Consider the following 24,045-nt stretch of genomic DNA (forward strand, 5'->3'; position numbering starts at 1 on the left):
CACCTTACGCACCAGCCGCTTGTGCTAGATTTCGGTGGTAACATTGTCGATCTGGATAGTGTTGGTCATAATTTAGTCCATCTGGATTCATATGAATGAAGTAATTTTGAAATCAGGAACGGTTGATGTTCTTAGGTTATGAAAAAACCATTTACTCGATTATCTCAAGTGGAGGAAACCTATGAAAAACTAAAGGAGAATACTGCATAATTAGATAGATAATGTCATTTTACAATGTCACTGACATTTAGATTGTAAAAATATCAATCTCACTTTCAATTTCTGATCATGATCTTTTATGAAATTTTACCAGGTTGATATTTTTGCCACACAACCAGTTTTTAACTCTAGCAACAAAAACAACATTAAATGATATACAAGCAATAGCATTCACATCTTAATTTATACAAGAAAACTAATAAAGGTTGTTGAATACTTCATGTACCCTATTAGAGTAAAACTCACTGAATTTCTTTTTTCAAGACAAGTTATATCTGTATTTATTTTTTATATTTCATCTTTTAACAAACGAATTCAAAACATAAAGAACTAATATGTTACATCATTCTATTAGCTGCACAGCAGCAATAGAAGGTATCTTGTCTCTCAGCTTCTGCGTTAACGCAACACGAACTGTCATAACTCCTGCTGCCGGTCCACTTAGCCGAACTTTAACGATGTAATCATTAATCTCAACAAGTTCTAATGTTCCTCCCCCAGTTCCAATAAGATATGGTCTAATTTCTGAAAGAACCTGAAAAAATGAACAATTTTATATGATTCGCAATCTTTACATTAAAGCAACAAGAAGTTGTCACTAGCAACATCAATTATGCAGCATATATAGATACATGTGAATGTTTTCTCAGAGATTATTTTTCTACAAACATATAAGGCACTATAAATATGAGAATATGTGTAAACTTAGATCATGTTTGGATAAACAACTTAGTTAAGCACTTACCTTATCAGGTCAAACTGTTTTCATACGACATTCTTGAAATTTTATGGGAAGAAGCTTTTATGTTTTATTACGAAGGAAGTGATATACAAATGAAATTATCGCAATGCAAGAAATGATGCATAAGGTTCGAATTACATACACTTTCAACATTATCTTCGGTTAGCTCAAGACCAGTCTCAGTATCTAGTATCTGTTCAACCTCCAAGATTTCTGGAATCTTATCGCGAAGGCGAGTTTCAATCCCCATCTTTAATGTCATGGTTGAGCTAGGACATGATCCACACGCTCCTTGTAGTTTGAGGATAACAACGAGACCATCTATCTCATGCAATGCCACATTCCCTCCATCAGCCATCAAACCAGGCCTTACTTCATCCAAAACTTTTTCTACATTCTCTTCTGTCAGTGGCAAGACACATCTTGGAGAAACAACAAATCCTGCAACAAAAAAAACATTGGAATGTGAATGCTACATTCAACTATTGTCTCACCTCCCTTCCAAGCTACTTTATTAGATGATTGCAAGCTATGTGGCACCGACACCTTGGATTGAAGATGTGTTTTGTGTCTAACATGTGTCAGAGTCTGACACCAACATGACACTGACACATGTTACATTTAATCGCTTGTATTTTTTAAACTATTACCAAAACCTATGTGTCAATATGAGTGTCGTGTCTATATCAGTGCTAGATTGCAATTTGGTAAAATCATGAATTCTTATTAAGGAACAAAATCACTCACACTTTCAATTCTCTTAAGTGCCAAACAATTGAAATGTATTATACTAAACTACTAGTACTAACTTTCATCCAATAAAATCAGAAAATTGATTAAAATTTAACAAATAATCAATACAAGTATGTTCAAATTGATGAAACTCTAGAAGAACCTGCTTTGTTTCTTGGAGCTCGACGAGAGATAAGCCCGAAAACTTGCTTAATATTAATTTGATGACCTCTGAGAAAACAACTCTCATTTGATGAAAATCTTCTATTACCTGCTATAAGATTCTTCAAGAAAGAAAAAAAACAAAATATGAGTCACATAAATATTCCAAAAAAAAACTCACACATACCCTATGAAACTCAAACATGGAGAAAATGACATAATTCAATGGAATTATACGTGTTGGTATCCAAACGATACATATCCGGCACTAAGACACGCTTAATTTGAGGAGTATTCAGACAAAAAAACAAGGAACATGGATGAAGAGAAGTGGTACCTTAAAGAGACAAAAATGTGTGGACAATAATCTATGAGATGGATAAAGCATCGTAACTATTGTTGTTCTTGTTTTGAGGCATTGAGTTGTTGGAGTTGAAAGTGCACCACCCAACATTTGAGTGTGAGTAATATGAACAGTTCCAGAAAGCTACCATAAGAATAATAATGAGCTATAATTGTGAAACTGATAATTTAGTTTTTGGAAGAAGTTTTGTGCCAAAGATGATGATAGAAAGTATTTTCTTTCTTGATTGGCTGACATTGATTTTGTATGATGATAAATAAAAAATAAAGTAAAATAAAATAACAGTTCCTAAGTTTGTGGATAAAACTGAAACACACAAGCTACATGGAAACTGTGTGAGAGTTGGATTTGTTATTGGACTTATTCCTTTTCCATCTTATGAAATGTCCATGAAATTTTTGGATTATATAATTGAAAATGAGTTTTCTCTGTTTTGGACATCAATTTAGATGATACAATTTGAACACCTCAAAAAATAGGATGCATTTTTTTTATTATTATTATAAAATGAGTAAATTACACTCTCCTCCCCTAAGAGAATCTTTAATTACACTTCCCTCCCCTTTTATGTTAAAATATACACTCCTCTCTTTTGAAGGGTAGAATGCATACTCTCCTTCCCTATAAGACACTTGTTTATGTACATATTTCTCTGAATCAGAATCACAGTGATGTTCAGTTGAACAAAAAGGAGGGTGATGAGAAGAAGAAAGCAAAATCGTCTATGACATGGTACGGAATCGAATGTGATGGTTCCGTAAAAAAAAGGATTCGAAGGTGTTGGTGTACAATCATTTTAGGTTGAGGAGGAGCGGAAGGACATGCTATTTTGGTCCTCAACCAAAAGCAGGTGCCCCAGGGACTGTCGAGACAACCCAATTGACTTGTGTGATGAGGAAGATGATTGAATGTAATGGTTTGTAATGTTTAATTGTTTTGAATCTCTTTTTATGTTTTTTATATGCCGCGCGCTATGGTACTTTGAATAAAGTCGCGTATTGAATAATTTTGATTAAAGTCGCGTATTGAATAATTTCGATTAAAAGTAACATTACATTACATAAAGTTCCTAAATATGTCATATCATTACATTACATTCGGGTAGAGATATGTGGTACAACAATTGTCTTACCTCTGAAATTGAATAAATTTAAACCTGCTAAACAACAGCTCTCAAGCATTCACCCGGAAGTTTTATTGTTCCTATCAAAACAACATGTATTAGGCAGAATCATCTATATATGTTATCACATCAAATTCCCTCGTATAAGAGGAATCATCACATATAGAATGAGGTCCATTCCGTGACACTCATCTTATATGAAGGAATTCAATATCATAACTTATTCTGCAAAATACATGTTGTTTTGAAAGGAACAATAAAACTTCCAGGTGAATGCTTGAGAACTGTTATTTAGCAAGTTTGAATTTATCCAATTTAAGAAGTATGACAATTGTTGTAGTTGGAAGGTGCATTCCCTACCTAATCACGATATTCTAGCGGAATCAAACTGTTGAGAATATCTTCAGTTGATCTCCGCAACGTGACAAACATATCGATCACCGGAACCATGCTGCGCTGCCAAAAAATCAAGAACATGCTTCTGACGTCGTTGTCATTCTTTAATTCTAGCCGACTGAACGTTATTCTCTCGTCGTCCAATGTTGAACGTTCATACCAAATGTATTCCACCCTCCGTGTGTCTCTAGGGTTGAGTTCTTTGTTGATTTCATCCAGTTGATTCTTGAGACCTTTTACCGTGACATTAATGTACCGAACCTTGAACATCCGAGGATTTCCACCGTTGAAGCGTACGCAAACACTGAATAAATCGGTCATTGTTTCAAACCTACACCATAAAGAAATAAACAATTAATAAAAAAACTCATTCAAACATTTCATCAAACACTTTGAGTGCAAATTATACATAAACCCTAAAATGTTTTACTAAAAAGGAACATAAAAATGCAAAAAAAAAAAAATATAACAAAATTAATCAACTTATATCTACTCTTAAAATAAATCATTTACTCTTATGTGTAAATCTACTCAAAAACTAAACTAAAATAAAAATAGAAAACACCAAAATTAAAAGTAACCCTAAAATTCAAAACTATAACATAAACATCATGCAAACATTTTAACTAAATTAATCAACTTACATCTACTCTTAAAATAAATCATTTACTCTTACTTGTAAATCTACTCAAAAACTAAAATAAAATAAAAATAGAAAACACCAAAATTAAAAAAAATTCTAAAATTCAAAACTATAACATAAACATCATGCAAACATTTTAACTAAATTAATCAACTAAGAATTTGAGAGTAATAATTTTGAGAGAGATTTGAAATTATTTTAGAGATTGAAAGTAATAATTGATGAGAGTTTCTGCCATATTTGTATCAGTATTGCCTCGATAGTTAACTGTTGATGGAATTCTCGGCACTTAACTGCCACCGGTTCTTTAATTCATTGGCAGTTAACTGCCGCCGGAGTTTTTCAGTCATTTACCAGTGTTTTTCAGTCTTTTAAGAAGTGTGAACAGCAAATTTCTAAGGAGATTTTTACATGACTATTGTAGGCCCGTTAAAACTTACTTTTGTCACACTTGGTTTTCTGCCTTATTATTTGAGGGTTTCTTTTTCCCACCCTCCATGTTTTTCCCTCGCCCTCCAAAATTTCAACAATGTGTTCGAGTTTTATAATCCGAAATGAGGTTTTTCCCTATTTTTAAAGTGTAAAAAAGCCGTTTTAGCCATGGTTCAACTTTTTCCACCATTTTGGATTTGAAAATCGAAAAAAAAAGTATTTCGAATTTTATAATTCGGAAATCGTCCCTATATATATGAACACTTTTTCTTCATGATTTTTTGGCACAAGAAGTTTAGATTCTAAATCTGAATGACTTGATTTTATGGATTTTATAATATGAACACTTCCTATATGCTTCGAACCACTCTTGTGCCAAAAAAATCATTGGAGAAAAAGGAAAATTTAACTTTCAAATAAAGAGTGTTCAAATTATAAAACATGAAGACCTATTTTTTCGGATTTTCGACTTCGAATTGGTGAAAAAAGCAGTTAGTCATGGTTAAATCGTGGCTAAAGCAACAATGCCTAAGACAACAGTGGCTAATTTTTTGCCTTTTGAAATTAGGGGAAAACCACATATTGGATTATAAAAACCAAAAATTCAAAGGTTTCGTTTTTTAAATTTTAGAGGGCGTGTGAGAAGCATGAGAGGGTGGGAAAAGAAATTCCATTATATTTCACATATCATCACTGTTCATTTCTATTTAAGTTTAAAGGAGAAATTTAAAAAAGGATACAGAAAAAACCACATGGTAAAAAGATAAAAACCCTTGTCATGTGATAAATGAAAATGATTCTTACTTCTTAAGTACTACCTCCGTTCCTTTTTAATTGTCACATTTTGATATTTTACACAAACCAAGACAATCAACAATTGATACTACTTTTGATGCAATAAGCTATACTTTTACTATAATAACCTTATTCATTTAATATCTCATTTCATATATTTCTCTCTCCGCAATAAATAACTAAGGATAATATTGGTAAAACAACATTTAATGTTGCATTGAACTTTGAAAATGACAGTTAAATAGGAACAAATTTATTTTCCAAAATTGACACTTAAAAAGGAACGGAGGGAGTACAATACAAACTAATGAATGAGAATAAAGTCGAATAAAAACTTGCAAATAGTACTGAAAATATTTGAATCGTATATACTATTATAGTCACAAATGTCATTTTGTTTTTGTGTGTGAACAAGTAGAGTTGTGGCGCACTTAGTTAGCCACTCAATACTCTTCATTTCCTATACCACTTAGGTTTGCCACAATAACCAACCAAGTGAAATGTGTGACATAAGATCAAATATTGCATTTTAATGTGAAGCACAATCTTAGTCATGTAACAAGACTTAGGAGTATATCTTTTTGACCAAGAAAAAAAGTAACCCTATCCTATCCGACCAAAAGAGAAGTTTCTCCCTCTCCTTTTTATCTATATAGTTTTCCAAATCAAATAATGTAACGCATCACAATATTTTTTTGGTATCTTAATGTCATTTTTAGTCTTTGATGTTGCATGGTCGAATAAAAGGAAAAGGCTTGACTTGAAAGCAATATTTTGAATTTTATTTTGTCTGTCTCCTTAGTTGCCTTTTTTTCTTTTCTCCTATCTTTTTCTTTTCATATAATTTGAATAATCCATTTAGAAAAGGTAACAATTTTTTTTACCTCATATACCTTTAGTTTATTATATATCTTCAAGTCTTATTTAGCCCGTAAAAAAACTCTTTTAGTCTAGACCACTGTCCAATGATATACATTTTTTTTTTTTTTTAAAAAAGAGATAGCTAGCAAAGAGCTAGACTATCAAAAGAAATATATATAGAGCAAGGAAAAGAAATACAAAAAAGGAGGGGGACCAAACCAAAAACCTCCTTAATAGGTAACAAACCTAAAGTTAGGCATGCCTAATCTATTTTTTATGTATGGTTCAGTAATGCATGTAGGAACATTCATCCAAACGGTCCAATGATATACATATTATGTTATTGATTTAAATAAAGTCAGGTAATTTTTTTTATATAAGCGAGAGAGGACATGCATCAAGAGGAAGCAATAACATCTCAATTAGGTTGGTATCCCGATGAACCTCCATCCTATACCGTAAATCTCAAAAAAAAATATTAAAAAAAGGGGGGGAAAAGTATATACAAGATGGAGGACTAGACTAAAACCCTCAAAACAAGAAAGAAAATTGATAAGATAAACAACAGATTAAGAGAATCTGTAAATAGGCAGACCACATCTGTCTCTATAGAAATCAAAGTGTAAAAGATGTGGCAAATCAGTCAATCAAACGGAGACCTAAATTGAAAGACTCATACTTGCCAACTTGTCAGCGCAACAATTCCCTTCTCAAAAAATATGTGAAGAAATAACCTCGCACATTTCAATAAAGTTAGATGAATCATATATGTGTTGTTAAACTTAAAAATTATTTGATGATTCGACAAAAGGTTTTCAATGGTGATTTCTTTTATTCAAAAAACTACGACCAAAATTTTGTGAGTGAATAAAAAATAATTGAAGACTAAACTTATATTTTTTAAAATTTTGTAAAATCTAGAAACATATTTAACCTTTAAAAAAAATACGCCTAAAAAAAACCTTTTAAAAGAAATTATTTAGTTTGCCACTTTAACCAACAAGAGTTGGGTATACTTCAAATTTTTTAGGACTCAATCAATCTAATTCCATAAAAGATATAACATGTATTTAACTTCTATTTCAAGATAGCATACTAAATTTATAAACATTCCTCAACCCTTTCCCAACTCATTGGATTGTAAGATCTATACATCAAACACATGGACAGATTGTTTGTATGAAATTTTATTTTCTGACCCCATAACTTAGCAGATTCCTCCAAAGAACAAAAGCAAAACAATGCAATCAAACTATCAGATTCTTGTCTGTTGTTCAATTGTTTCTAAATCTCCAATCTTAACTTAATGCTTTGCCCATGTGATTGATAAAAACAACACTAGCTTTTTTTGGATCTTGGATGTCCAATAATTAAGTTATAAGAGAATCATTAAGAAAAAAATATTTCATCCCCTTGACCATTTCTTTATAAATAATTGGCTCCTCTAAACTAATCATTTCACTTTAAAGAAAAATATATATATGATAAAATTATCTTTTGATTTATTAATGTGCATACAAATGTAATAATTTTTTATGACTATATGGTTGAAAGTTTTTATATTTAAAATCATATGCCAAATACTACTAACGCAAAAAAGCCAAAGTTGCAATTTCTAGCTTGTCATGGCTTTAGGGGATGCACTAACTTTTCCAATGGAATTTTCTAATAATAGAATCTAAATAAAATTATATTATCAAAGAGCCAATAACTTATGAAAATGTCAGAGCCAGTCTGTGAAAGAAAAGAGTGCTCTTGTATTGTAACATTGTAACAACTTTGTACCTGCTTTGATATTTAATAACACAAGAAGAATGGAAATGAAATAATAGATATTAAAAAGGATAATCCGATGCATTAAAGCTCTCGTAGTTGAGGAAGAAATTCTACCATTTGATGTATTGTATGCAGATTTATCTTATTTTTAACATAAAAAACTGTTTCCAAGACTTCAACTCTTGACATTCCAATCACATGACAACAATTTTACCAGTTGCATCAACGTTATCCAAAAAAATATACTTTTGACACAATAATTGAGAAGGGTTTAAAAAAAGATTAAGGAAGAAAGAAAAAAAAGAGTGATATCAATGTCAGCACTAGAATAACATGGGATGCTTAGGATATATTATTATAAATGAAGAGAGGGTATTGGATCCATAGAAGATAAGCTTTCATCTAAAAATGTTGAGATTCCTTTTGTCCTTTAAATATTATAATATCAATTTTAATGTTCTTATTTTAATCTTTGTTGGTGGGGAAGTCATACTCCGAATCTGATTCACTGAATGTGGGAGCTGAATTGGATTTAATAAACTTTTTCTTTACCTCTTTGATTTATTTTTAACTAAGAATTAATCATGCTTATTTTTCTGTGTTCCTTGATGACCAACCTGTGGGATTCCCTTCCCTCTAATCTCTTCTATAAATTATACTACCTCCGGTCCTATTTATAAGAGAAATTTAGGTCAACAAAAGTGAATGTATTTGGACTGAATTTTTAACTAGATACATCAACTTTTGTTGACCCAAAATTCTCTTATAAATAGGACCGGAGGGAGTAATTAACAATTGTATCAAAAATGAGTTTTTAGGTGGCTCTAAATTGTGAGATATGTGTCATGTATATCTCCTATAAGAAAAGATCAAGTCTAAGAAGTACAAAGGACACGTGGCTTGCATCACACAAAAATTTACTATTAAATTAAATAAAATACGATGAAATTTAATAAATCAATAATGAAAATAAGGTTATGCATTATGTAATATTAATTTGTTTGTGCATATTAAATAATGGTCTAAGATCCAGAAGTCCTAGCTCAACTGGCAAAATGCCGAAATTGTTAGGCCGGATGTCATGACCGGGGTTCGAACCCCGGTACCTCCACTTGTGTGTGTGAGTTTATAATGCCTTTGCCATTTCGTCTATCTACCAAAAAAAAATAATAATAATGGTCTAAGAAAAATATTAACTACTTTGCTCTTTTTTGTCAATAATGACAACTTTACTTTGACTCTTTTAGGTCTCTGACAACATTCACATGATTATTAATTATCTACTACAATTGCGATTACAAACAACTGTGATTACAAACAATTTTAATATAAATATTCATTTTTTTAATTTTTGTGATTTTGACAAAAAAAAAGGTCTTATATATAAAAATGGAGATAATAGTATTTTGAATTTTTCCAATACTAGATTTTACAACTATATTCATGCAAAAGTAGAGAATAAGGGTCGTAACTCACAAAGTAAAATCTTAGAGAGAAAAAAAAAAAAAGTGCAAATATACAGATCCGGATTTCTTGTTGTAACTGTCCCATGCAATTTCACGCAATACACAATCATGGCTATAGAAATACGATCTAACGGTTTAAATTTGCATAAACAGTTTCACACAATTTTGATCACAACCGTTAATTTTGATCGGGCGGCCCATAACCATACTGCGTTAACACAGTTACAGCGTGGTATCCAATTTCCAAATTTACATAACAAAATAAATACCTAGTCTTTAATAACAGCTTGTATTTTTAATAAAATTTTCTTTAATATAATCCTTAAACTTATTATCGAAACACTTTATTTTTTTAAGCAGCCAAATTTAGTGTCGGTGTCAAGATAAATGCATCATACAAAGAGCTCAATTATTTGTCAATAATAATGCCAATCTTTTTGATTGATAACCATAATTAATTAACATGGATACTATGATTTCAACGATGATAAAGCTAGCAATTTTAGTAGTTTGCAAAACAGGCTGGCGTCATTTCAATAACCATTATATGATGATATGATATAATATAAAGTAGGTACGATGCTCCCATTGGTGTTTGATTAATCTCAATCAACAACCAAAAGTAAACAACACTTTAATTAAGCATGCTTAATCAAAAAGCTCGATCTTAAGAGTCAATTGCTTCTTTAATCAATCTCCTAATGAACCCACATGAATAAAAATCTTAACTAATTAATCAATAACTGATCCCAAAACATGTCAAATCAGAAAGTGAACATTAGATCTCTTGCACTATGGTTGGAACATAGAAACAACATGATAAATTATAAGATTAGGGTTTAGTACTATATGAACAACTTTCATGGTTGGGTATGTGACAAATGTCACCATTGTATTATTTTGACCCCACATTGCACAACATTTTTATGGCCATACCTTATCAACAAGACATCCATGTGATAAGTGTGAGCTTCTTATGAAGTTGTGGATCATGACGTCTAATGTGATGAAAAGGACCAATCATATACAAAATTTCATTTTTAAATAGTGGGATACTCAACTCAAGTTCATGATCAAAATATTTATTTTTGTACTACGTGTATTTTGATTCAATTGGAGATTTTAGATTTATACTGTCACGGGTTTTTTTTCTTCTTCTTATTGGATTGTATACCCCATTTTATTAGGTAAAGTATAATATAAGAGGCTGAAATTTTTTGGGACAATATGTTTCCATATAATTGAGGATGGGAGTGGCTAATACGAGATTGACAGATCTTGTTTTGCAGTTTTTGTTTTATTCTACGTCCCCCTTCTGTGGCGAAAGACCTTACTAGGTCTAGGTCTTTAATTGTAAGTACATTATTTAAGAATGTTTAAAATAAGTTGCATTAATAATTGGAAGATTTCATAAAAAGGATTTGAGATTGAGAGTACCATCTTATTTTCGCACATAATTTGATTTTTTTTTAATCAATGGTCATGCTAACAAAGTTATTTCTAACATAAAATAGAAAAGAATGGAAAGTTGTGTAGTCGATTTTTCAAAAACCTACAAAATATCATTTTTAACATAAAATTTCTTTAAAGTAAAAATATATGATGACATGTAGGGTTGGGAATAGGTTAGGCCGGTCTACAGGGGTCTGCGGCCTGGCCTGCTATGGTCTGACCTGTTTAGTAGAGAGGCTTAGGCTTAGACTTTTAAAAAGTATGTTTAGTTAAATAGGGCAGGCTTAGACTTCTAGAAAAACCCGTTAAGCCTGATAGACCGACCTGTTAATACCTATTTATTAAAACATATTTTTTATATTAAACAATTGCATGCATTAAAAATATAAACATATTTTTCTCTACCTATAAGTTCCATAATAGGCTTTGTTGTAATAGGCTTTTAAGCAAGCTTTAATGTTATTAAAATTTGCTTTGCTTGCAATGAAATAAGCTTTTAAGACCTATTTAGCCTATTTAGTAGGTAAAATGAACTATTTAATGACTTTAATGTAAAATAGGTCTGGATGTAGGCTTTCAGGTCAGACCAGACTTTTAAATAAGTCAGGCCAAGAAAAACGATCTATGATAGGCCATAGGCCAGGCTCAGGCTTGTAATTTTTTTTCCGTAGGTCAGACTTAAGCCTATCAAGGTCTGATCTGGTCTATTCCCAACCCTAATGACATATTAAGATAAAGTTGAAAACTAACATGACATGGTAAGTCCTTCGTTAAAACCATGAATAACACTATTGACTTGTATCTGAATGAACTTCACATTAGAGTTCAATAATTCAGTGTATATTGAAATTTATTGGTCACTAGAAGAATTCTAACTCCAATATGTTAGATGATGATTGATGAAAGAAAAACAAACAATGAAAAAAAAGAGAAGAAAATATGATGGTGGTGTCAAGAAAGTGTGATGGTCGTGTGAGGGTCTACTTTCTACGGCTTGTTCCTTTCTTAGGCTACAACGCGTGCCTTCCCCAATCTAATCCAAGTTTAGATTTTATTGATCAAATCAAAGTTTCTTTTTCTCATAGTCTAAAAAAATTATTAACGAGAAAAAGGGAAAAATAAATAAATATGGGAGAAATAAACTAAATCCAAAAAAAAGAAAATGACTAGAAATAAAAAAGGAAAATAAAGACCACATACATCATTTATTAAATAAATGTAAAATATTAATTTTTATTTATAATAGTGATCAGAAGGTGTACAAAATTATTATGAGAATATCCCTACGTTTTTTCCTTCAAATTTTTGCTTTTGAACTCGGAGACAACTTAAGTAAAATCTCGTCGATCTATCCAATATTCTTCTAAAACATGCATATCATGAGCAACATTCATATTAAGGATCTGACCAAGAGTTTATGAGATCAAATAAAAGACTTTTGTGTATATATATCATTAATCAAATGAATGAAAGACACGATCAATAACTCTCATATGACAACATTCGTAAAACTGTGTACATGTACCAACCTCTTGGCTTCTACCATCCATGACCATGTGTGTCTACTAAAGAAGTCTCTTAGGGGACTCAAACAAACACCTCATGTTTCGTGCCAACATTTTACCAACTATGCCGCCACAAGCCTACAATGAGAAGCACAATGGACGCGTGCCAGGATTCGAACTCCGAACCTTGCATATGTTATTCATTGTTTTTACCAAGAGTTAAGCTCGCAGGGACCTGAAATGTTTAATATAAAAAAGAAACGATTAAGATGTTAACAAATATATTTCACCAACAATCTTTTTTGTACTAAAACATATCTTTGAAATATATCTCTCAGTCATTTCAATTTCAAATCCTACAAAAACAAGACAATAGATCTTAAATCCCACAAATGGGGACGTGAATCTTAATTATAGAAACGAAAAAGACAATATAATCCCACAAAAGATCTAACAAAAGTTATAAAATAATTAATACTATATTTTTTAGAGGGCTAGCTATGATTTTATTACCGTCATGCTGAGGGCAACTCGTGACAGCATAGAAACACTGTTGTTATTGAATCAAGCAGGATATTGAATTTTACAAATTTTTATTGTTCTTGATATTTTTTTTAGAAAATAACAACGTACTAACATAGGTAATAACATCATCCTCCAAGAAATGGGATAGTGATATCTTTCATCCTGAAGTAGGTATTTTTTTTATTTTTTTTTGTGTGCAACAAGGTATTATTTTATTGTATTTCTTATCTTTATATGTTGTTGACTGTCATGTCCCATTTGGCATTGGATGGTTCACATGGCCAACCTAGACACATCAACTTCTTAATGCAATATATTATAATAATTACTCCATAAAAAAAAATCTAAAAATACATCTAATTTTTTTTTTTTCTTTCTTCAATCATCTATGTTGAATATTTTTTTTTTAATCTAGCACACCTTGTGATATGGTTAGTTATTAATAATATAAGGGTTTTTCTATGTCTTTCAAAAAATATAAACGTATAAATTTATGTGTATGTCATGCCCATAGAGAGTTAGAATAAGACGCACAAGTCTCACACAATATAAGAATGACAACCACCGATTAAATTCATATAAACTTTAACTAATAATTGATGGCATGGTGTTTTGAATTTTCCCCTAAAAAAAGATAGTATTTTGAATTTACGTAAAAGAAATTAAATAGTTTTTTTTTTTTTTTTAAATGATACTATCATAATTAGAGTTGTCGTATGCTTTTGATCTTTTAGGTAAGGGAGGGAGATCGAGTTATATAGAGTAGTGTTATTTGAACAATCATATGAGATAACTTTTGTGACAACTTATTTTTTCTCTTGTGAGAAAGTGGTTGTACGAATATCATTTCTCAATTATATATGTGTGTGTTATGCAAAGATCAACTTTTCATCTTTCAACTTACAAAGTCAATGTTATCATCTGAAATAATTCATTCAGTCTAATTAAATACATGTAAAAATGTTTATATATATATATATATATGAGACAGGATCCGTTGACACCAGGTGTCAACGGTTATATTGACACCAAATCTCATCCATTGAATTAATTGATCTAATGGTATGTATTTATTCCCTAAATCACTAACATGAGGTGACCCGCACACTAATTATGCTCACCTCATCTTTAATGCTTTCAAGAATGAACATGTTCGTTTTTCCCAGTGATCTCAGGAATGGCAGCAATTCAATTTAATGGTTTTTCATTTACCAAAAGCATAAAATTTGTTATACTCCCAACAATCTCAAATTTCAACTTTAACCAAAACCAATTCATTTGGAGCGAAGGATACTACCTGGTGACATTTTAATTAATTGTGCAATCATGGTTAAAAACCTATAATTATAACAAATGGATTGAAGTATGTCTCAATCTCCTCATCCAATTATTTCTCCCAAGGGCGTTGAACCTTCATGATTGCTTTGATATAATTAAGCATCCTATAAACATCAGTATTTTCTTGCAAAATTTAAGGAGTTTTTCGGCTGATGCATTAGAAATTTGATGAAATTTAAAATTCAAGAATCATGAAATTTCTACCTCCAACAATGGTAAATGATAGAAACATCATGGATGATAGAAGGAAGAAACAGACAAAAAAAAATGAGGTTTTAGAGAAGAATGTGAATGAGATTGATGAGAGAGAATATAATAAATAGTCTTAAAAGTGAGATATAAAATATTGAATGTCCACATTAAGATTTTGATGAATCATTATTGACCATTAGATTAAGAGAAATGAACGCTTAAGATTTTGTGTCAACGAATCCGTTGACACCTGGTGTCAACGGATCCTCTCTACCTATCTATATATATATATATACCATTCAAAAGAAGAAGAAGAAAAAACAGAACAAAGGGAGTACATCCATTAGATACCCTCTAATCTAATGCATCATCATATCCAACAAGGATTGAACAAGTATAATAAAGGTTTCACCTCAAAAAAATATAATAAATGTTTTTTTTTTGCGCAATATAATAAAGGTTTGACCTAACATATATATATAAGATGATTTTTTTTTTTTTTTTTTAAGGATATAAGATGAACTTGTTCAACAACGGTATGCTCGTTTATCTTAATTTATTCTTCCTTATTTTATTTTATATAAAATAAAATAGGTATGAAATATCAAGCAATTTTGTTGATGATTAGCCTTTGTCAAGTAATATGACTGGTCACTTTAATGATCTTGTTACGAACACAAAACTTTTTTTTAAAAGGAAAATGTTAAAGAATGTTTATAGAGTAGTGTTTTAAAGATACAAATATAAAAATTTTATTCGTGTTGATATTGCCTTTAAATTTGTGATTCTGAGAAAATTTCAACCGTGACACGATTTGTGAAGCGTGTCACGATTTTCTTTGGCACGAAGCATGTTTTTTCTGGTGTACAATTGGTGACACGATTTCTGGATAAGGTTTTCGCACCTTGTGTCGTACATTTCGAATCGTGCCACGATTTTGACAGTTTCAGGATACTATTTAAGTGTTTCAGTTCAATTTTTGAAGTAGAGCTTGAAGAGAGAGAAATTTGGGTTTACAAATGAGGTAACCTTTGGGTTGAATGTCTTTGTAGTGAGGTTCTCTTGGGTTAGGAAACATTGTAAACACATTGGATAATGAGATTTCACCATTGGAATGATAAAAAAGATTTCTTTTGTGTTTTCTCATAGGATTCATTGAGAGTGTGGGTGACTTGAAAAATGGGTAGAAATTAGAATTTGTTCTTTGTGAGCTTGTAAGCTATTTCTTGTAACCCCTTTGTATCACTTTTATCTTAGTGGATTGGAGATTTTCTCTCTCCGTCAGAGTAGGTCATATTGGATCGAACTAGGTTACCATCTTGGTGTATTTGTTTTCTTTCTTGATTTCTTATCTTGTTCCTTTGGTTATGCTTGTGGTGATGTTTTACACATAGTTTTAGAACTGTTTCGTTGTTGTTGTTGTTGCTTGAGGATACTTTGCTCATTGATTACCACTCCCTTTGCTCCACCTCCACACATCTTTATTTTCATTGGTGTGATTTTGTCCGAACTCACAGCAATTCGGAAATAGTGTATTGAACTTTTAAAAAGTTTAAATATTATAGTTTCTGATTTATTTCATTTTATACTTCTTTAACAAGTGTTCTAAGAATATATAGACATGACTTTTTAAATGGATGCATAAAACATACTAAGAGCAAGTGCACTTTGTTGAGTGGTAATGATATTACTAATAATCATTCTCCTAATTACCCTCACTCTCATGCAAAATAAAGAGGTTGAATTATGGTCAATCTAATCTCTTCTTACCATTCAATTATAGTGTTCAGTTAAATAACTATGATTACATGTTGAACTAATTAACCAGTTAAATGATGTCATTCAAACCTTAAAATCGATTGTATGTATATCCGAGTTTGATATTTAACATAAATAATAATTATTCAGACTTTAGAATGTGCTTCCTTGTGTCTAGTTCGATTCTCATTAATATCAATTTGAATAAGTTAGTTTAAATTCTTAAAGAAAACTAGTCTAATGGAGAGTAAAAAAAAAGTTAGAATGCTTGAATCTTGGACATTTTCAGAAAAATCAACAAAGCCAAAGAAAGATATATAAAAAATGTACTGTAATACTAGAAGAGCACACATGTGCATTGTTTTGTGTGCAATTTGTAGAATCAAATGTAGCATACTAGTATTAGATCCTTTTACAAAACTATGAGTTATCTGAAAAGCTAGCCACCAAAGGAGATTTTGGATAGGAGAACTCAAAAACAAAAGTACAAACTGGCATGTCCACATATATCTATAATGAAAGGAAATGTTTTAAATAGAAAAATCTACACATTGCTTAATTATCATAAACATACAAGGATTGTGTGGACCTTATATTTATCTGGATCACAATTTTGGAATCTTTTAAGATTATTTTTGGATTTTTAAAATTTATTACTGAAAGTCCTTCTTCACCCTTCATCTGTTGGATGAAAATGATGCTACATTGTGGGGGCAAGTTTCTTTTCTTTCAATCCTGATTTTTATGTTTTTTTCAAATAACTACCGACAACTCTTGGGAAAAACTTGAAGTTTCAATACTTTTTCATACAACTTATATTTAATAAGGTTCCTTGAAATATTTTCATATTTTTTCAATCAACATTTATTAGGTTTTAAATTGCCATCGCAGTTAGGTTACGATACTTGATATAATAAAAAGTTGCCCGAGTACGAACACAATTGATGCAACCTAATTGCAACTATGATCGCATCATTCTTCTGCGATTCTTAATATTGCAGAGAATCGCAATCAAATACAATTTAGACAGAAAAATCATGGTTAAATTTGGATTGTAGAGATATTGAAAACCTAGATGTGACAGTAACACTAAAATAGTGAAGATGGGACACACCTGCAGTGGGAACATCCATATTGGATGCACAATAGATCATGCTTTCTTTCTCTAGTTCATACATAAACATTTATTCCATTATCATTATTTTCAATGTTCAATTTTCAATCATAGTATTATTTTATAGCACCTTAGTCCTCTAGGCTCTAGCATATAGAAATTCAAAATAGTAGGTTTTAAATTCACTTCTTTATTCAAAGTTGAAACAAAATTTGCTTTTCACGGATATATTTTTTTGGACTGACATGAAAATAATAACCAAAATAAAACTTAGCAGCATATAAGGAAAAGGGCCAATTTTATTTTTAAAAAATTGTTATTTATGTTGTCAATCCTTTCATTTGAAGTAAAGGCAAAGGAAAAGTTTTTCATTGAAAATTCTTGTCAATTAGTTTTTCTAGATTTGAGAAGAAGTTTAGGCATGATCCTTAATCATAGCTTTCAACAAGACTTTTATGTATATGAAAGTAATCATTATTTATGATGAAGTATCGATACCGATACATCGTTTATACTGCACTAATATAATCATATGGATCGGTATCAGACCCCGACCTATGTCGAACAATAGATCATTTTAAGAAGTGTTAATATACTATAGAGTCCATTATCAATTTCAAATCCCAAGCCAATGAAATTTACACTTTCCAAACTATATAGAATCCCAATAAAACACCTGAAATAATTAGTACAGTGGTGAAATCTCAATCTGAAACTCAAGAGATAACTGTAGATATTGTTCTGCATGTACGGAAAGAATAATCAAATCTCAATCGTTGGATATCAAAAAACAAAGAAAAAGAAAATGATGGTAGGTCCTACAAAGAAAGAAACTTTGATTGTTCATGCATATCTTGATCAAGTCCTATACAAAGACTTTGTCTGGAATATCTTGTTCACTGGCCTACATTGGCTCATGTTTAGGAGTGTCATTTGTTTTCATTATTATTATTATGCAACTTTGTGGCCCCTACTCTCCCATTCTTTTCCACACATTACAGTAAAGTCTAAATGTATATTTATAATATATTATACAAGAAATTAATACATGAGGTGGACCATTTTGATAGGTGGTTCAATGTGAATCGATACTTAAAAATCATTTGAAATTCGATCGATGACGGAGGTTATTTATCTAGAGCATAAGATTGCAACTTTCCTCGTCCTAAAAGTTGATATGTTAACTTAATCGGTTTTGATCAGATAAAAACACGAGAAAATGAACATGTATGTTTCAAAACTTAACTCGTATTCGTTTTTTCTTGTTTTATTCAAACTAAACCGATCAAATATGAACAGAGAAAAAAATACGATCAAATCACCATTTCAACCAAAAAGATGTAGAAATCTACCTTCGAAAGATGTCGTCAATTATATTTTAGTTTACCATGGATCATCTATTAAGGTAGTCCACCATAAATCACATTTCATTGTAGATGCAACTTTATTTTATTACTTCCTAAAGCATCTCAAGAATATGAATACACAATGGGATGTGATTGGACATATAACTAAAATATTTTTTTTAGTGTGATTGCATATCATTAAACTCATAAACTAAAGCATATGTTACAAATACAAAATATATTCATATTATAATAACATATCCCTCTCTCTCTCTCAACACAAAATCATTCATTCAGACTCTCATAAACATATACAGACACATTGCTACTCCAGCTTTTGCCTTGCCTCCTTCCTTCACAGCCTGTCAAACCTAAATTATTACCTCAACAACATGATTAATATTCCAGTTTTTATATAAAAAATTGTTCACCTGGTTGCTTTGTTGATGTTTCAAACCTAAAGAATATGAACTGCCAAGTGTCTTCATGCTGTCTATGACCTATCTCCAAATTCTTCAGTACTTGGATTCATCCGTCCTTTTATTTTTATTTTTTCCAACCATGATTCAAGGAAAACCATAAAGATATTAATCATCCACTTGTGTTATATTAGTATTGGTTTAATAGTATTAAACTTTATGGATAAAAATGTTGGCATGAGTGAAGAACATGTTCAATGAACTTCTTCAAACAAAGCTGCAATTTTGCTACTTCTTACAACAGGTGATCTTTTACATCAACTTTAAAGCATATATATCTTTTCCTAATCATAATTCATAACCCTTTTTTTCTTTTCTTGAGTACTCTTTTTTCTTCACTCAAATAACATGAAGGTGTTGAAGTTCTTAGATTTAATGCTTCTTGAGTACTTCATTAACTGAGAAAGTTGATGCATAATTTTTTTTCAAGAATAGCATAAAAAGAAATTTTTTTCTTACATGGACATGTCTTTAACATTTAAATTTAAACTATGAAGCACGGACACTCATCAGATTGGGCGTGTCCCGGTGTCGGATATGTGTCGTGTCTGGTGTCCGTGTTTGTATCCGTGCTTCATAGAGCTTAAGTGTATATATATGTGAAGGGTGTAATCTTTTAATTTATTTTTTTGAATCTTCATTTGAGCTTCAATATGTATGTATAAAGTTTTGCTGTTATTGCTCTTGGAAAAGAAAAATAAACAACTTTTTTCTTTTCACTTGAGACATGCTTTATGAGAAACAAACACAATACTTTTCTGTGCACAGTTTCTAGTAATAGTGGATGAAGACCACAGTAATGGTCCTAGTTTTGTGACAGACACACATAAATGCCTGCATATAATGTTCATTCATCATCAAAGTTTCTGGAAATGTTTTGTTTACACTTTTGAACTTTTTTTAAGAAAATTCTCTCTGACTAGTTCTTCTTCTATTTTTGGTTTAGTAAAGTTTCCTCTGTTTTGACAAATTTACTCAAACAAGAAACTAGTACTGTTTCTATTTTATTTTTTGAAAAGGCTAAAATGTTAGTACAGTTGCTATATATGGCTTGAATCTATGCATACAAAAAGGCAGCAACAAAATCTTGCAAGATAATATTTTCAGATCATGGTTTGAATTTCTATTGTTGGTGTCAAAATATTCTTAGAATAAGGTTTCCATTAATATTTAGTGTTTGGATATTTAGATCCACTTTTCAAATTATTTCTTCACAAAATTAAATAATATTAATTCTCTTAAGCACAAACAGAAAGGGGATTTATTTTTGCAATTGTTGTTTCCTATTAGACTTGTTAGTCTCTAAAATCAGTTATAAACAATTTACAATTGTGTTATGTAGCACTGACACTTCAGATGGAAGACGTATATAGTGACTGACACGTATTGGTGTCGGACACCAACATATGTACTTATATTCCATCCTTTTATTTTCTCAAATTATTACCGGTGCCGACATATCAATATGAGTATCGTGTCTGATATTCATGGCTTTGAATGACTAACTTAATAACAATTGTAAACTGTTTCTTAACTGATTTAACTAACTAACTAACAAATCTAATAATGTCTGTTACATTACATTTACTAGGTCTAAAATTTAAAGTCTTATGATCTCCTACACTTCAATCTGATTGAAGTCGTGTCTGGTGTTTGAGACTGACATGACATCGACATATGTTGCTACATTCAATTGTCGAAGTGTCAATGTCTAGTTCAGTGTCTGTGCTTCATAGTTTATGATCGTTAGAAACAAGCTTGTAAGTTTTTTATTTTTTTGGAAACTCATTATTTGGTCCAAACTTATAAGTATCGATTTACATTTCAGGAATGGGAACAAAAATTGAATATTCCATAAATCCTCTAGCATACTCAAAAGATTGCAACAACTTCACTGTGGTTGGTGTTGATGCCTGGGAGCATTATCAGAACAAAGGATTGAAAGTGAGTAACAAACATTGCAGTATTGGAGTTAATAACTTGCAAAATCCAATGGATAGAATACTTGACAGAAACAACATGGAATCCATTAGAAAGACAATGCAGATACAAGAGGACATCTTCAAAAACCAGGTATCATATCAATGTAGTAAGTATGCTTTATCATGCAAAATTCAAGTTTCCATTCAATTTGTACCATAAGGTTGCATAGCATGATATGTAACATTACTTGTGTCAATTTTATTAGAACCTATTGTCATTTACCAACTATGAAGCACGAACACTCTTCGAATTAGGCGTGTCCCTGTGTCGGACACAATACGCCTACACGACACTGTCACATATAATTACACTGAATTATGTAATTTTCTCAAAATTTTAGCTGTATCGGCGTGTCAGTGTCTGGTGTCAGTGCCCGTATCCGTGCTTCATAGTTTACCAAGTATGTTTTTGTTTGATGCATGATATGCAATTAATTGAAGTTGTGATTAGTTTGAAAAATTATTAATTAGTATTTGAACATTTGTAGGTAAAGGAACTACATAGAGTATACAATGTGCAAAAAATGCTAATGGATGAACACAAAAATGAAGGCAATCAAAATAAATTTTGGACCCCTATGAATGGTATAAACCAACCTTATTTTGTTCAACAACAAAAACCAACACAAATTTCATTTAGCCATGTCCAAATTTTGAAAGAGGAATTATACATAAAGGAAAGAAGTGGAAGTTGTTCAGGAGAAATAATCAAGAAAAGACAAAAAGATTTTGATCTTGAAAAGCCAGCAACAAGTGATTGCGATGAAGATATGGAAGTGGATTTGACTTTATGTATAGGAAGCAATGAAACTAAGAATAAGAAGAAAAAATCTTATATGCTTCCAAATGGAATGAAAACTAAGGAGTTAAATTCTTATCTCTCTTTTCAATCAGATAGAATTGGAGATTATAGTGACCCCACTACACCAATGAGCAGCTCTAGTGTTACATTTGATCAAGATAAAAAGGGGCCACATTGGCTTTCTCAAGGTTTAAAGCTTAAATAGAAGAGACTTTAATTTATTTAACTTGTTTAATTGTATTAATATTATTCCTATTTACTAAACATATGGACCACTCAATTTATTATATATGGTTCATGTGATGTGATAATATTCCTAGATGAGTTTTTTTACTTTATTCCAATAAAATGGATAACTTATATATGAGTGTGTCACTTTCTGTATATAGATAAGAGTTAGTATCAAGTGATTCTTAAATTACTTTTATGTCCAACATGTTATTTTCAGACCTAGTATAACTTGATACTTTATGTGAATTTTAAGTATGTAAGGAAAGTCCACTCTCAAAAGACTATATATCAAATTAAAAAGCTTAATATTCCTTCTTGGCCCAACTTCTCAATTTGACTATGTTGTTATCTTGAACCTTGTTATGCCAAAAATAAATAAATAATGTACCACCACAAAGTAAGATAAGAGAATCAAATAATGAAGTCTAAACAATGGCTATCAATATCATTGCTTTGCAGATTATGTTTTTTTCGAACATATAAAGTGCCTCTTACTTCTGATTCAATTCTGCACATTTGATGCAAGTTTTTGACTTGAATATTAAACTCTGTCTCTGACATTAGTAGTGTGGGCACTTAAAGGAGATTTTTACAACTATATTGTATGGAATAAATGGTGATTGCTAAAGAGTCATTGAGAAAATAAGTTTGTTATAGAGATGAATATGTCAACATGTAAGGCATGATTAGGAGGATTTAAGGGCTATGTGACTGACTGATTTAAGTGACTGCAAATATGATGTTTCAATCACATTTTGATAATGAAGTGGTTTCACAGGCACTTATATAGTACTTTCAAGGCTAGTGGTAATAAAATATTAAGAGTTTTTTTTTTTCCATCTCTCTTACTTGGTTCAGAATATGAAATCCAAAATATTTTAGAATATTGGAGGGTATTTTTAACTTGTTTTTACACTGATTGAATTTTATAATCTAGAATATTATAGAGAGCGCAAAAATCCAATATGGTGCGAAAAGAAATTCTCAAATATTAATTATGCCTTTTTTATTGGAGATTGGGCCTATTTCTACATGATTGAAAGGCTCAATACCTTTTGAGTCCATCCAATAAGATATCAGATCCGTTTATTATAGATTAAACATGACTATTACTTTTCCCACCCTGCTGCCTTCTCGCGCACCCTGCAAAATTTACTAAAATATACCTTGTCTGAATTACATAATTCGGATCAGATTGTTAGTGATTTCCGGAAACAGAAATCCAGACCAGATGTTATGTAATTTTCTGTGTCTTTCTTTGATGCCAAGGGTCTCTGTTGACCGTTATATGAACCCCACACAAGCTGCAATGCATTGCAATTGCAGGGTTCCTATGAACGGTCAACAATGACCATGACACCATCGACACCCCTAAAAAACATTTGAAGAAAATGTAAGAAAAGAGGTGAAGTGAAGAATCAAGGTATTTGTTGAAGATGGAAGCCTATTTATAGCCTAAAACAAGTCCTAGGTCATTAATACAGTCAATGAAAATGTGTTAGTGGTTGTTGTAACCGTCCAAACCCACATTAATGGCTCTGAATCTTTCCGGATTTTACATTCCGGAATGTCCTTAGCCCTATAGGAAGTGCCAACTTTTCCCTCGTTCA

At 31.0% G+C, this 24,045-nt stretch overlaps 2 protein-coding genes across 3 annotated transcripts; one reads left to right on the plus strand and one right to left on the minus strand.

Moving 5' to 3' along the window:
• Positions 1-552: 552 nt before the first annotated feature.
• Positions 553-2,576, minus strand: LOC11437666 (nifU-like protein 3, chloroplastic). Its single transcript, XM_003594909.4, is given in 5 exon segments — positions 553-712; positions 715-754; positions 1,104-1,402; positions 1,857-1,977; positions 2,193-2,576. Coding segments are annotated over 5 exon segments (597 nt in total). The 5' UTR covers positions 2,310-2,576; the 3' UTR covers positions 553-692.
• Positions 2,577-19,141: 16,565 nt separating this feature from the next.
• On the plus strand, positions 19,142-22,631 carry LOC11445388 (uncharacterized). Of its 2 annotated transcripts, none has more exons than XM_003594915.4 (3): positions 19,142-19,664; positions 21,249-21,493; positions 21,891-22,631. In XM_003594915.4, exons 2-3 carry the CDS (start codon positions 21,251-21,253, stop codon positions 22,407-22,409), a joined length of 762 nt encoding a protein of 253 aa, XP_003594963.1. In that variant the 5' UTR covers positions 19,142-19,664; positions 21,249-21,250; the 3' UTR covers positions 22,410-22,631. The 2 variants fall into 2 exon arrangements, with proteins under 2 accessions (XP_003594963.1, XP_039686410.1); XM_039830476.1 differs by lacking the exon at positions 19,142-19,664 and adding an exon at positions 19,944-21,180.
• The last annotated feature ends 1,414 nt before the right edge of the window (positions 22,632-24,045 follow it).

The sequence above is a fragment of the Medicago truncatula genome, chromosome 2 (genome assembly GCF_003473485.1).
Source record: "Medicago truncatula cultivar Jemalong A17 chromosome 2, MtrunA17r5.0-ANR, whole genome shotgun sequence".
NCBI lineage: Eukaryota > Viridiplantae > Streptophyta > Magnoliopsida > Fabales > Fabaceae > Medicago > Medicago truncatula.

Coding starts and splice junctions, on each gene's coding strand:
- LOC11445388 (XM_003594915.4), top strand. CDS start 21,251: ATGGGAACAAAAATTGAATATTCCATAAATCCTCTAGCATACTCAAAA. Junction 21,494..21,890: donor AGGACATCTTCAAAAACCAG/GTATCATATCAA, acceptor GAACATTTGTAG/GTAAAGGAACTACATAGAGT.